At 40.6% G+C, this 15,818-nt stretch overlaps 1 protein-coding gene across 1 annotated transcript in view; it reads right to left on the reverse strand.

Annotated features, from left to right (window-relative positions):
- The window catches only part of hmcn1 (hemicentin 1), a gene marked incomplete at its 5' end in the record, with an annotated part of 85,367 nt that overhangs the window by 34,017 nt on the left and 35,532 nt on the right, over window positions 1-15,818 (reverse strand). Inside the window, 21 exons of the mRNA XM_083911459.1 lie at window positions 521-802; window positions 1,299-1,577; window positions 1,702-1,856; window positions 1,933-2,059; window positions 2,308-2,455; window positions 3,293-3,423; window positions 3,539-3,733; window positions 3,964-4,059; window positions 4,487-4,738; window positions 5,091-5,218; window positions 5,813-5,978; window positions 6,629-6,788; window positions 7,839-7,951; window positions 9,639-9,783; window positions 9,886-10,013; window positions 11,363-11,458; window positions 12,007-12,198; window positions 13,159-13,317; window positions 13,538-13,651; window positions 13,906-14,033; window positions 14,198-14,339. Of these exons, the coding sequence (XP_083767585.1) occupies window positions 521-802; window positions 1,299-1,577; window positions 1,702-1,856; window positions 1,933-2,059; window positions 2,308-2,455; window positions 3,293-3,423; window positions 3,539-3,733; window positions 3,964-4,059; window positions 4,487-4,738; window positions 5,091-5,218; window positions 5,813-5,978; window positions 6,629-6,788; window positions 7,839-7,951; window positions 9,639-9,783; window positions 9,886-10,013; window positions 11,363-11,458; window positions 12,007-12,198; window positions 13,159-13,317; window positions 13,538-13,651; window positions 13,906-14,033; window positions 14,198-14,339 (3,336 nt within the window). The remainder of the gene's footprint in view (window positions 1-520; window positions 803-1,298; window positions 1,578-1,701; window positions 1,857-1,932; window positions 2,060-2,307; window positions 2,456-3,292; window positions 3,424-3,538; window positions 3,734-3,963; window positions 4,060-4,486; window positions 4,739-5,090; window positions 5,219-5,812; window positions 5,979-6,628; window positions 6,789-7,838; window positions 7,952-9,638; window positions 9,784-9,885; window positions 10,014-11,362; window positions 11,459-12,006; window positions 12,199-13,158; window positions 13,318-13,537; window positions 13,652-13,905; window positions 14,034-14,197; window positions 14,340-15,818) is intronic.

Genomic DNA, 15,818 nt, shown 5'->3' on the forward strand with positions numbered 1-15,818 from the left:
TTGAGCCTCATGGCTCTACACATCACTGTATGGCTTAGGTAACTAGACCAAGATAAATCCTTAACAAATATCCTTGCTCTTAGCAAAACACTTGTAACTGGGTGGCCACTTACTGCAAGGTAACAACCTTCTCTGAAGTCTTTTCTCTCTGATGTATTTTTCTACCTGGTATAGGCTGAATCAAATGTTTGGCTTCTATTACTTTTGAACTTGCTGTCTTTGTGAGCAGTGGTGAACTAAATGTTGAGCTGCTGTTCATATACTATGCAGGAAGACCAATAATTCCTTTTGTTTTTGCTTTGATTGAAAGGTCAGGCAAAGGCCTTCTAATGATTATTTGGCCAATGGTCAATGCATAGATAGCCCACTTGTTTTCCCATCAAGTCAAGTTGTGTCTGCCAGACGGTGACAATGTAATAATAATAAATAATAAATAATAAAAGCAATGAGGCATGAGTATGTCTATGTGCTGTAAATGTTAGTATCAGTATAGTATATAGTTATTTGTGTGTGTGTATACCTAAAACTCTGACGTCGTATTTGACCTCCTTCTCTCCAGCGATGCTCGTAGCCACGCAGACGTAGCGTCCTGAGTCTGACACCATAGCTGAGAGGATTTCTATTTTACTCCCCTGCTCGAGAAGACGAACACTTTCACCATTACGCACTGGAACTCCATCCTTCAGCCATGTGAGGGAGGGGGGAGGGTGTCCCCCAGCCTCGCACTCCAGAATCAGAGGCTTGCTGAGGACCACTTTTCTCTCATTTGGTCCGTCATCACCCCCTGCAATGGTAGGAGGCACTGCGGGGAAAGATGCATTAAAAAGGAACAGAACAAAAGAAGGTTTAATGCTTCAAGGACTTTTCTGCTTGACTGATTTACTTATTTAGATCTCACACTCAAAGCTTTCGTCAGCCTGTAAAATTACTTTATGCACCAAGTCTTCCGCTCTTTATCCATTTTAATTCTCTTCAAGGCTCAAGCATTTTATTTTTTACATTAAATTGTTTGCCAACTATCCACAGCTGTTTGAAATTGTTCCTGACTGCTGCAAATGTCTTCATGCTTTGTGAGTGAAACCAAATGCCTTAAAGCTCTGATTAATACAACAATGAGTTTCAGAGCTCAGAACATATGAGAAGGAATGCAAATGCAGAGACAATGGGAACTTATGTTTTATGTTAGGTTCCTCAGTTCAAAAACCTGATATAATGTCAAAATGTGCTCTAGATTTTCTAAATCCCACAATTAATATGTACAGTAAACAAGAAAAAGCATGTAGATAATCAGTTCTTACAGTAAACATCCAGTTCAAAGCTCTTCTCAGAGCTCCCGGCCACACTGGTCACTTTGCAGGTGTACTGGCCGGCATCTGATGCCTGCGCCCGAGGGATCTTCAGGTAGTGGCCTCGCTCGACATACTGAACCTGTCGGTTGGACAGGATGACCTCACCCTTTCGGTACCAGGTGATGGTGGGAAGCGGCACTCCGCGTGCCTCACACTCCAGTGTTACCACCGTGTCCAGCAGGGCTGTAACCTCTGTGGTTATGTTACCACCTTTGATGGAGGGCGGCACTGGAACAATTCACAAAAAATATAAATCTGAAATTTGTAATTCAGCTCTATTAGTATAAAGAGTTGGCTTTTGGCTTTGCATGTGGTAGCTGACTGGGTAGGATCTGTATTAATGCACACTCACCATAGACACTGAGGTTGAAGTCCTTGGTCTGTTTGCCAGCTGTGTTCATGACACTACACTGGTAGCGGGCCTTGTCCCCAAGACGGGCACTTTTTATCCTCAAAACCTGACCCCTGTTGGTCACCTCTACGTTGGGATCACCAAGAAACACCAGCCTAGAAACAGTAGTTTTTCACTTTATTTGAAATTTTTACCATAATAATAAATACTCTGATGTTGGAAGGCACTTACTTCCTGTCTTTATACCACTGGATTGTGGGAAAGGGCACTCCTTGCACCTTGCACTCCAGACTTATCTCCTCTTTGACAATGGCAGAAACATCTCGAGGAGAGTCTGACCCTGCAATGGTTGGTGCGACTGGGGCACAGAGAGATAGTACCATTTCATATTGGCTGATTCATCAAGAAACTGATAACATGAGAAAGCCCGAGAACTTAGAAGAAGAGTCATACATGTGGCTGCTTTTATGTATTTAAGTATTTCAAGTGTTTTCAATTGATGTAGAATGTAAAATTTCTAGTTTTGTATGTCCACAGGTCTGCACACAGCTCTTTCTCTGTAATTCTAGGAGTTTCCATAAACAGCTGCTCACTGTCCTGACTCACCCAGTACATCCAAGAAGAAGTCCTTTTCTGTGCTGCCAGCGATGTTGATGGCTTTACAGCTGTAGCTGCCTGCATCTGCTGTGGCTGCCTTCAGTAGTCTCAGGGTTTTTCCCATGTCAAGAATCTGGATGCTGTTACTGTCAACTACCTGTCGATCAACATAAATAAATCAAATCAAACACAAAACCAAAAAACAACAACAGCATAAATTACAGTTTGGGAAATACTGCATGACAGTAATTACTGTATGGGGCTAAGTGCAAGACATCATGATAAAAGGACCTAAACTAAAAAAAAAGCTTACAATTCAGGCAGAATTGAATCGAGAGCCAAGGACTTATTCATCTGAGAAATATCATTTACAAAACATTGTTGCTTAGAGCCAAAAACATTCAGAAAGAAGTGTATCATTGGTTAGATTGCTCATAAGTAGCAGATTAAAGTAAGTGCTGTGATTTCCCCATCTGGGCCTTTGCAGAGGAATAATTTGTAAGGCAGCCAAGGGAACAAAGAGCAGCGAGCTAACTGGGATGTTACAGCAAAAGTGTGTGCTAAACCTCTGTCAATTTATAATAATTATTCTGGCAATACAGCTTTGACCATGCTGCCATCGTGGCTGGCCTGTCCGGACACACATGCACACACACAGGATCCACGGTTGTTTAGGATCTGTTCTCTTGGATAGTGTACCCTACGATCAGAGCTCATTCAGTCTTATGAGCACTTAATATATGGAAGGAAATGTCATTATAAGTCTCATTACTTTAATGCAATCCTTGCAAGGTGACTTATTAGACCACAGTTTAAGTATAGATTATGAAAGTTATAAGGCAGCATGTTACTTAATCTCTCTGACAGTATATTTACGTTAAAAACAAGTAACATTTGTGCAAAAACGGGATCTTCTTAAGAGTTGTAAATGTGAATGAACATTTTTTTTGTATAAAATACATATAAACAGCTTATTTAATGAGATTTCACCTACAGGAGTCCCATCCTTGTACCAGGTGATGACAGGAGTCGGACTTCCTATGACATCACACACCAAGCTGGCGGACTGGCTCAGGACTAACGACACATTGCCTGGCGTTTCCCCATCACGGAAAAAAGGGGGCACTGTAGAAGTGTCAAAAGGGATTACCGAGTTTTAAGCTTTAGTTTCCACAGAATCAGATGTATGTGAACATTTTCCAAAATCACAAGTCAGAACCATAGAGAACGGATCAATCACCATTAACTTTGAGCTGGTACTTCCTCTCAGTGGACCCAGCATCATTGACGGCAGCACAAACATACTCTCCGTTGTCCAGAGGTGACACAGAGGCCAGAATCAGCAATGTCCCGTCCTCCAGGATGGACACGCCAGGCTCATTACCCGTCAGTTCCTGGCCATTACGCAACCACTGAATCACTGGTTTAGGAAGACCTGAAAGAGAGAAGGATAAAAAATTAAACCCAAAGCATTGTCAATGAGAAAATGGTTTTATTTGACATAGTCATCATTATTTGATAAAGTCTAGACTAGAGTATACCTACTTTTTCTCACTCAATGTGGATTTTGAAAGGAGTATTAGTAAGTTTTGTTATCCTACACAAATTATGATGAGTCATCACCTCCTCCATTATATAAGCGGCTGAATGGAAATTTTCCATTACCTTTTGCAGGGCAGGGAAATGCAATACGCTGGTTTGCAACTCGCTCCTGCAGGGGACTATTGAAGGGGGGCTCCAATACCTCGACCACAGGGGGCACTAAGAACCCACAAACACATAGTCAATGACAAGTACAAAAAAAAAAAAAAACTTTTACACATAACAAAGCATCTGCAAAAAAGTTATAGTACATAATACTGTATTGAATCAGTCATCATCCAAACAAAGAGTTACAAGCTACGTTACAACTACTAATTACGAACTGAACATTTGGTAAATTATGTCTTACTCTATCACGTGTATAATGTTTTGTGCTGCAGATGCCCGATCCTTACAGTAATGGTTTCTTATAATTGAAAATTAGAGCTCCTTAATAAACACTGCCATAACAAGGGATACAAATTAAAAGACGGTAAAACAGGCACAATTATTTCTGTCATTTTGGTTTTATTAAACCTAAACCGACATATACAACTTGAATGGGTATAATGAACACTTTAAGAATAAGGCATTAACTGAATCTAACCTTGCACAAGAAGCCGAACTTGAGCCTGGTCTCTGCCTGCGGTGTTGGTGGCTGTGCAGGTGTAGGCTCCTTCGTCAGCCAGCCCCACATTTCTCAATGACAAGCTGCCATCAGGCGATACTGGGTACCTCTTATCATCCTTTGTCCAGGTGAGGGTGGGCTCTGGGTCCCCTCTCACCACACAGGGCAGCTCCACAGGGTGACCCACTTGTACCTTCATTACCCTCGGGCCAGCCTGGATACTGGGGGGCACTGCAGGAAAGATGACATGGGACCAGGTTCAATCAGCTTGAGTGCCTCGTCTGAACCGGCATGATATTCCTCACACAGGTATTTAGGCCTGAGTATGTCAAAACTACAACTCTTCCCTTTTTGAATTGTAAATCCTGTCCAGCTATATCAGTTGGAAACTATTACATGACAGCTAGGGGATGAAAATTGAAATGTTTTTAAATTCAGTCAGCATCTTTGATGATTGCATGTTTAATCATGCAGTCTTTTGATAGTACCTCAAAATTTACTTGGACATAGTGGACAGAAATCCTTACATTGCCCATGATATCATTTTTAAATCTTTGTTAGAATTTAGGATCTTTGAACTCACCCAAAACACTCAGCTCAATGGATTGTGTTAAGTTGCCAGCAATATTCAAGGCAACACACACATAAAGTCCGCTGTCTGACACTCTGGTCTCCGAGATCTTCATAGAGCCTGAGGGAAGCTGAGTGTGCCTGGGAGGAACACACACAAACCGCAATAAGCTAAACGTGTAAGCTGTAACGTGAGAGTAGGAGTAAAAATCAGTCTTGCAAAGCTTCCAAGTACAAAAACACAAAGCACAAACACTCTGAGATTTGTTCCACTGAATGACTTATTCAGACGTTTCTGTAAACAGATACTCCAACAATTCTTTCTAATCCACCATCAACCACAATTACAGCTGTTGTGGCAGGCGCACAGTAGGTACAACAGATCATAGAGAAAAGTATGATTACTCAGTCATCTTATAAAACCACATGCTATACCCCAAGGCTATGAACGGTCCAGAGACAGAGCACAGCAGCATAGACAGCACGGAGGTTCTCTTTATCTTTTAGAACTACAAATCTAACTCTGAGGGATAATATGGTTTTATCAAATGTTTATTTATAGTAAATGGATAATACTTTTCATGGAGGTGTATTTTAAGGCAGCAACATGTGTTTCTTTAAAAAATAGGGGGGATTTGAATGAAAAAGGGCTTGAGTACTTCAGCAGAATACAAGGGGTTGTTGAATTATCGATGAACAACATCAGTGCTGTGTGTTGTTCTGTAGGTGTTTTACCTGGGAGAGAACGGGGAGATGAGCTGCTTCTCCTTGGCCCAGCTTATGGTGGGAGGTGGGACACTATGAACCTCGCATGGCAAAATGGCGTCCTCACCCTCAATCACTGACATTCTCATTGGCTCTGCTGAGCCTCCGGCGCCGCCAACAGTGGTTCTAGGACGGACTGGGCAAAGATACACAGAAACTCAATTTTAAATTTCTTAGACATTGATGTGACAATTTCAGATAATGTGTAAATAAATTATGAAGATGCCAACAAAGAGTTTATTTCAAAAGAAAAATGAAAAAAAGAAAAATGAGCTACCCTTAAAATGTGGTCATCCTACTGACTGACGGAGTTGCGCATTATCAAGCAAACATATTTGTTGGTAACAGAGTTGATAAATTGGCTACAGATTATAAAATCCTGCATTTAAAGTGGCCACCCAAGTTACTGCAATTTCTACCAGCTGCGTCAGTTAAATTATGGCACATATCTGTCCCTCTATTTTCTGAAAACCTCCTCCAACTACTCCATCGCTGCCAACACCATGCTGAACATGGATAGTAGCATGAGTAGAACTGTGAGTAAAGTGGAGCCAATGACTTGCTGAGCACTTGGAGCTCTGCATATTGTAGGTTTTTAGAAACATCAAAGTTTAGAGGTTTGGCCTTAAGATTGGCTTTAAGAATCAATAAAAGGCATTGAGAGTCTGTATCTGCACATCGACAAGGTAAACTGCAATTCATTTTAAACCATTTAGTCAAAATAATGAATATTAGTTCCTGCTTTGTAGTGTTAAGAATCTTTCTTTGTGTTGTGATGAGGTTTACCATAAACAGTGAGCTGGACCTTCCTGGTGACATAGCCGGCAGCATTGGTAGCAGTGCATATGAACTCTCCGGTCTCATTTCCAGAGGGGGAAGTGATGAGGAGGTTGCCGTCAGAATCCAGGGAGAAAACCGGACCACCGAAGTACAGCAGCTCCCCACCCTACAAAACAAATCACAGCAGAGAAAGGCCACAGTTTGCTTCATTAACTCAGCTTTATTAATACTTGTTTGATGTAACCTACTAAACATTCTTTAATTTACGATTTTCTTCCCTGCTTCTGAATAAAAAGGTTGTGGATAAAAATGTTAGTAATTATACAACCTAATGAACCAAAGCACGAAGCAAATGTGATGTCAGCGCATCAGGATTGTGTCGTCTCTGGACTCTCCTTTTGGATCTGACATGACTATCTTGACTTGACTTGATTGATGTTATACAGCAAAGCAAAAGAATCATCTTCACAGCTGGTGCAAAACTTAGCAGGGTCTGGTTTCATACGTCCCTTTAGCCCTGTTCACTTTAACAGCATTGCTTTAACAACTCAGAGAAACTAGTATAAAAGATGGAAAAGAGGGAGGAATTATCCACAAACACACTCTGGCTTATAGTACACACCATCACACCAAAGTGCACACGTAAAGACTGAGCACACTGTAGACCGATGAAAACAGGTAGAGATAATTTCATGGAGCAGCACATGAGGCACACACATGTTTGCTCACACAGACACTTTCCTATCATGTGCTTTTATATTGTCAGAGCACATCAATGAAGAAAGTATTGTACTAAAAAAGTATAAAGTAATCCTGACCTTTGACACAAAACAACACAAGAACATCTTCACTTCTAGTTGAATTAGTGGATCCACATCTGGACTCTTTCAAGGTTTATCTCTGCCCGTGTAAGAAATGAGGACTTTGGAATGGCATGCCATTGCATACTTTGGCTGTTGAGCTTTCCCAATGCTGCATGTTATCGAGTGTCATCTGATTATATTTTGCCAAAATGTGATGCAACATGATGTTTTTAATTCTTGATTCACCTACATACTTTTCATGTGGTTCTCATCTATCTCCCTTTTATTATTTTGCCATTTATGGAGAGAAAATCAAGCTCTTCAGAGGCAGGAAAACAGTACACCACTGCAAGCAGAGCACCGGCTCCTACTTTGGCTTTCTTTGTCCTCGGAGAGGAAAGGCCAATACATACCCTGGCCCAGGTAATGTCAGGGGTGGGTACTCCACTGGCACGGCAGGGCAGAGTGATGGGTGTGCCCTCAATTGTGCTGAACACCTGAGGGCCATACTGAATGGTAGGAATCACTGGAAACATAAGAAAAAAGACACACCAATATGTTATTTGTGCACAAACACTTATTATATAATATTCATAAAAATCGAGTGGTTGTAAAGATGCTTTTGTGTCTGTATATACTGTGTTTGGTTGTCTGTGTATCTTTTATTTTATTTCTCTCTCTCTTCCCCTCTCTCATTCACTCAATCTGTTTTCATTGTTTGTTAAGATCCTGTGAATCTGTGGAAAAGATCAGCCCTGGGAGGCTTGGAGCATCTTCTTGGAAATAAAAAATGTGATTTAACTAAACAACAAAATCACACACAGTGTACACAATGAGACGCAGTATTGCATGGTGGTCTTCTGTCTGCACACATGTACTTTGCATTATGTAGGCTCTAAGGAAAGTATTTCTCATGGAATATGGCAAATGTAACTTTACAATGACCTACATAGTGTACATGTCCAGTGCTTTGTGTATGTACAGCTGAAAAGAACTGACCTAATTTCATGAGGGAGCTAGTGCTTTTACGTTCATGTTGCATACCATTCCTATTTAAGTTGGTGGAATCTGGCAATGACTGACCCTAGTAAAATGGAGAACACATTTCCCCCTTTCACTGTGCTCCAAACTGGACCATTGCCCTCAGCTGCTGTTTTTAATGCAACCTCAAAGATAATCCTATTCATGAGATCAAGGTCCCTAAGCAGTATAAAGGAGACACTTAAGTGGGGCAGTGAGTAATGGGGGAGGTAATAGAATAAAATAAAAGACAGAGGGGGCATTTCATATTTAATAAAACATTTACACTTGGCCTTTTTCACAGATGTTTATGACTTTCTATCATGGCAGAAAAAAGCACACAGTTGCAGTTTGTAAAGTCTTAAATATTACTTATTAAATATTAAATATTACTAGTCATAAATTACTTGACTGTCTTTATTTCATGTAATATGGTACCCTTTGTATGCAGTTTTGTACTATCCTGTCTATTTTCTGCTTTGTGTTTCCTTTTCTTTTTTTGTCCAATTCTATACTTGTGTTTTCATGGCTGAAACATGATACAAAAAAGATCAAAAAAAGAACATTAACCTTTGCTCGGTTCGGCATAGTGTGCACAATACCAGGATCCTAGAACTATAATCCATTTATTAAACATTTATATACTGCTTATACATTCTAAATAGGAACATTTTGCTGTTTCAACAACAAGACCATTGTCTTTGGAACTTCTGTTTGATCTTTTAGGTACATTGCTACCTTTTACATCAAAGTAATGCCGCCAACTGCTGGTGTGAGGAACTGTGCAAATATGACATTCTTTTTGTCCTTGTCATCTAATAGACATGGTCAGTCTTTGAGGTAAAACTAAAAAAACAAAAAACTAAATATAAGGCAATTAGAGAGGCGGGTCTTGCTAGTAACTGATGAGATGTTTTCAGATTGAGGGAAACATGGCATAATAATAATATAATATACTAACCTAACATTAGCATAAAACACACATTTGAATTACAGACTGTGTAGTATAGCAGAAATATCACATGACGTCAATTCTTTCACATTCATGTTTGTCCTGGTGTGCTGATACAACACACACAATATGGGTCCAGCTAGGACTCAAAAACTCCACAAAGTACCTTAAAGACTAAACAACTGTGTTTTTCTCAATTCTGTGCATATACATGGTTTGTATGTAAGTTTTTGTACATTACCATAGACGTAGACAGTGGTGGTATGGTTGGTGGCCCCAATAGCATTTTCTGCCAAACAGGTGTAGTCACCCGCATCGTCCAGTTTGACTCTCTCAATATGCAGACTGCCGTCCCTCCTCACTGTCAAATACTGGTCTGAGGTCACCTGAAATATTTGTATATTAAATAGGTTCATATTAAATCCTAGCTACTTATAAAAACACATGAGATCATTTAAAAACTGTAAATTGTCTCTCTGTGTCCTCACCAAGCCGTAGTTATGTAGCCATTGCCTCTCAGGCAGCGGGTTCCCAGCCAATAGCACACAGGGCAAAGTCAACTGCTGGTCCTCGATCACACTGAGCACAGTCGGACTCATCGCAATGACAGGCGAGACTTCAGATACAATGCAAAGAAAATGATTAAGCAGATTAATTTACCTCCAGCAAGACTCAGATGTGTCAGTGGTAGTGTGGACTGTATGATGAATAGGGGAAGCTTGGTTGCTACAAACACACTAACAATACAGCATAAACAGTATACATTCTCCACAGCTAATAGTTTCAACACACTCCTTTCTTCCTTCACATATGCATAACTATACAAAACACATGCACTAATGCACACACTTCATGGCAGCACATTCGTCTAAATGGTTTGGCTGTGTTCACACACAGACAATGATGATGTCATCTGTGGGGGCTGTGATAGACAACAGGGTGTCGTCAAGAGGAATTTGAGGACCGCCCAGACTGGCTTGGGAACACAACTTCACAAACACACACACACGCACGCACGCACGCACGCACGCACGCACGCACGCACGCACGCACGCACACACACACACACACACACACACACACACACACACACACACACACACACACACACACACACACACACACACACACACACACACACACACACACACACCAACTCAATTGCTCTCTACTTCCACCAATGTCCAAAGAAGCTACTTTACATGTGCTTCTGTGCTTCTACATTGGGTGTGTGCGTCTCATGAGATAATATTGTCAGTAGGGAAATGGGGCAGTGGGGCAGTAATATGTGTCATCTGGGTGGGTCTGTGGTTTTTAACCTTTGGCCCACATATAACAGCTCTGTGTGTTTCCACTGTAAAGAAACGGTGAAACAGAAACAGTTGTTAACAAGGCCCATGTGTTCAAACACACCCACTGAAATGTGCTAATGAACTCACACACACGTGTAAAGACTGAAACAGAGACACAGACACATACACACACATCCACAAGGACATACCGACAGGCGAAGGCACTCAAAGGTACTGTATATTGTTTTAGGAAATGTACTGGACATGGAAAGCAGATATGATTTGATTAGACATACTCAGGCATATTTAAAATGTAATGTAAGCATGTGTGAATGTGTATATGCAGTTTGTGCTCCACAGGTCTTTGAAGTGCAAAAGCATTTCATGGCAGACAGGCCTGTATCTGAGCACTATTTCAATTCAGCTGCACTTCTGTATTCCTTCCACTTTATGTATCACATGCAAACTTTACCCTTAGGGATTATATAGTGAATTAACTTATCAGAAGCCCAAATATAAATTACAATGCCTGGTGTATTTCTGAAATAACTGTGCTGTGAACACCAGCATTCATTTGAATATGAAGAGTTTTTTGTTGTTTTTTTAATCTTAGAGGAAGAGATAGAAACAATAAGGAGTCAGTGAGGCAAGACTTCTCAAACATTGCACTTACTCAGTCCAGTCACAGTGATTCTGGCCTGGGCCTGGATCCTGCCAAAGTGGTTTAGAGCTTCACAGACATATACCCCTTCATCCTCCACCCACAGATCTGAGATAAAAAAGGGATTTTTATATAGGCATAAACGTAAAGAAACATTTTGCATGTGTGATCCTCAAAGCAATTTCAGTCAAAAACAACTGGACTGGTTGTTTGTCTAGGAAGACGTTTCACCTCTCATCCAAGAGGCTTCATCAGTTCATGTACGCATCTGACCAGGCTGGGTGACCCCAACGACTGTCGTTCAGACTCAATAGAGCACTAACGAAGTCGAAACCAACTGCCCACCAACGACTGTCACTCCAACGACGGGCGTGGGCACTTGGAGCACAAAGGGTGTCAGTGACATCATCGGCCTTGTGAGAGGTTAAATACCTGGATCTCACACCAGTTAGTTGGACCAGTCCCAGCCTGGTCAGATGCGTACATGAACTGATGAAGCCTCTTGGATGAGAGGTGAAACGTCTTCCTAGACAAACAACCAGTCCAGTTGTTTTTGACTGAAATTGCTTTGAGGATAACGATGACCTGGACGAATGAGAACATTCACAGGCCTTTGCATGTGTGATGTGTTTGCACAGCCAAATAAAAAAACTTACTGGTTATATGTAGAGCTTCCTTGCTCTTTGTAATAGTGCCACGTGCACGGGGCCTGTTGAAAATTGGAAGTCGGTCCTCTCTCCTCCAAGTGACCTGTGGTTCGGGGTGACCTTGGGCTAGGCACAAGAGGGTCACATTGGAGCCGATGTCCACCGCCACATCTGACGGCTCTCGGGTGAACCTGGGTGCGGCTGGAACGATCAGGGTTGAAGATGGAAAAGGTCAAAAAGTTAAGGGCATAGCCATCCATCTGTATTGCATTCTACAAACAATCAAGCTGTCCATCATGTAGGCTCTCAGTCTCGCATAGCCAGACCATACTCAGTGCTCGAGGCTTATCATTCTGGGATAGGGGGGAAATTTCCCCCAATAACAGCTGAACGTCATACCCATTTTTATTACATAATGTGTAAAATGGCATGATTAAATAAAAACTTAAAATGTTGTTATACAAATGTCTGAAATGAAATAAACGTGACATCTAATGAAATTCAGGATTATGAAAATGAATGATGAAATAACAACATTTAACAGTATTTCACAAATTGGTGGTTCATTTATATATTTTATATATCATATATATTTATATGATTATTAAGTTCATAATGTCTTTTTTTATTTATTTAAAATGGCACAATTTGGAGTTCCATATGCATAGATTCACAACCGCAGAAATATGCAAATCACAACAGATTTATACATCTCTTGGTATGCATTGTATTTTGTTATTTCAGTTATTTTTAGATGTTGTGCACGTGCAAATGTCTAGCACAGGATATTGCCACACCCTTTTTTAACCTTGTTTAGGTATAAACCAGACATGTTCTTTCCTTGGCCTGACAAAAGCATCGTTCATTAACAGAACCAAAGCAGCCTTTGTATCATTATAAACAGACATCACACACTGGCATATACTGTGAGCCACAACTGCAAATTCCTTGATGGTTTAGGGTTAAAGGGTCCAACATACAAGCCATGAAACAACTACCTGTAGCAGTCTTGCAAAATATATGAAATAAGCAATGACTCCATCACTACCAAACTGCAGGCTGCACATTCACACTTATAGTAAATCTACATTGATCTTATTCGGGGGTTAATATACTGATTAGCGCTTTTACCATGTTAACTAAACTTAGTGCCACACTCACCTCCTACATCCAGAGAGATCTTTCCTGACGAGGTGCCAGCGGCATTGACAGCTACACAGGTGTAATCTCCAACATCGACCTCCTGGGTCTCCTTGATTGTCAGTGTACCTCCTAACGCGTCCACGTCCATTAATGATGACGAATGCAGCTGAACATCACCTAGCAATTAGAACAACCAACAGTGGAGTGTGGTCAGCTTGATTCTTCTCTGGACTGTGTGACTAAATAGTAGGAAAAAAACTAAACATGTCAATCCTTCTGTGCAATAAATGTTTCTGGAATAGGGTTGTTATTTCAGCTCCACGCTGAGCTTTTTAGTATTTTTTCATGGGTTTTGTCTCTTTGCCCAGCAAGCACTTCCTTCCTTCACAGGAGTTACCTTTGTACCACCAGATGTCAGGCTGTGGGATTCCAGATGCAGAACAGGCCATCACTGTTGTTTCTCCAATGCCAATGAGAATATCAGTCAAAGCCACTGTCACCGCGGGAGATTCTGGGGAAGGATAGTGCATCAGTATGATAGAGAGAATTAATGGAAATGTAGTTCACATTTAATGGATGTGCATATTACATCTTTATTACAGTATTATGTATTTCAATTGAACTGTATGTGCCTGCATGGGTTTTTTTCCCCACAGTCCAAACGCAGGTGAGGTTTATTGATGACTCTAACAATGAACTGTAGGTGTGAATGTGAGTCTGAATGGATGGATGGATGGATGCATGTACGTGCTCAGTAGCACTCACCAGTGTAAGTGAGGATGGAGGTCACTGTGTCTGTACCAGCCTGGTTGCTGGCCAGGCAGCCATACACTCCTCCATCCTTTTCTCCCATGTTTCTTATAACCAGCGTGCCATCAGGAGTCATCCTGTGTCTGAACAACACACACAATACAGTATTTGCATTAAGTTTCAGCATGATTAAAAAGCGCACATGGGAGCCTGGCTGTAAAAATGGGAGAGATCAGGAGGAAAAACAGTGATTGATGTCATAAAATACAAGCACAATTAGGAGTTGACAAGAAAGAGATGACTTCACCTGCTGGATGCCATGATGAACATGTCATTGTGGGTCCAGACCAGTCGGGGGGGAGGGTAGCCACTGGCCGAGCATCTGATCCTCATTTCATCTCCCGCTTGAAATGTTTGATTCCGAGGCTCTACGGAAACCCTGGGCACCTCTACAGTAAAAAGAGAAGGGATTTAAAAAAGAAATGAAAATAGGCCAGATGAATCAATTAATTAATACTTTGTCTCATTCAGTCCCTCAGTTCAATTACTATATCGCAATGATTGCATTGGCTAAATTAAATCAAAGAGTTAATTATCTTTGAGACAGTCACGGAAAGAAGTTGTGAAAGTGAAAATCCTTGTTAGTTCAAAATGTGTAATAAGTTGATTTAGGGCTCCTTTTGCAATATGAAAATATTAAATGTGATTTTATTCCCATCATTAAGGATATGAGCATAGTTGGATATAAAGCTGAAGAAGATGTGGGTACACACATCTCAAAAAGTTTTTCAGGTGCAGGACCAAAACATCATCAAAGACAAGAATCAGGAAAAAGATCTGCACCCTACGTTAAAGCCAGCTATTTTTGTTCTGCAACGTTTCAGTCTTTTTCTATTGTATGAGTGTAGTTGACTTTGAGAAATGCCACGTACAAATCTTGATACATATAGCGCCCATGAGGTGTTGTCGTTGATGTTTTTACCTTTATATGCAAGTCAGAAGCTTCTTCCATAACACTGACTGAATTCCGACTCAGCCACAAGACGTAACAGAGTATAAACTTGTATTGTTACTGAAGCAAAAGAGTGATGGCTGTTACTACAACTAATAATGTTTCACAGCATATCTTTCACCCTCATTTCCACTTTATTGGTAAAACAGGGAGGAATATTGAATCCAGCCCCAGAGAAGTTGTGGAATAGGAACAGATTTTCCAGTGGATTGATGATGTGTACTGTAAGTCATCCCTTCAAGGGTGTGTTTTCTCTATTTTATTCCCACTGCTAGGAATATCTCCAGAGTCTCTGGCCTTTCCAAAGTGTAGAAGATACAGTTCGTCACAACGGACATATGGAACACTTCACATTATGCCTCCTCTGTTTCTGAGTCATCCATCCGGTCAGAGGTCAAGGTCACTGGGACCTCATGTCTGTACATCTAATTCTTCTTCTTGAACTTGATATCTCAGTCTTGCTCAGTTATGCATTTGGTGCAAGAGAATACATCCATGGGTAGGTGGCAGTAATGTAGGTAAAACTCAACGATTGCTCACCACTAAAGAAGAACAATATTCATAAATAAAGCAACTTTTGATCACCATTAAAAAACGTCACTATCTGACACGCTTTTCAGTCTCAGTTTTCTATAAATAATAACTTATTATACAGGTAAGTCTGTATTCTTACATGTGTGGGCTGTTTGCCTATTTAGCAGATAGTTTCTGAAGAAAATCTCATTGATAGCTTAATATTTTAATGAAAAATGACAGGTTACAGTAAATATTTAGTCTACTTAGTTTATATATCTATACTTGTCTTGTGTGGTTTCTTCAGAATCAGAATCAGAAATACTTTAATAATCCCAGGGGGAAATTGTTTCATCTCAACATTATCTGTAAATGCATGGAAAAAATAAGTTTCTGAATCAAA

This window comes from Echiichthys vipera (genome assembly GCF_963691815.1).
Source record: "Echiichthys vipera genome assembly, chromosome: 3".
Lineage (NCBI taxonomy): Eukaryota > Metazoa > Chordata > Actinopteri > Perciformes > Trachinidae > Echiichthys > Echiichthys vipera.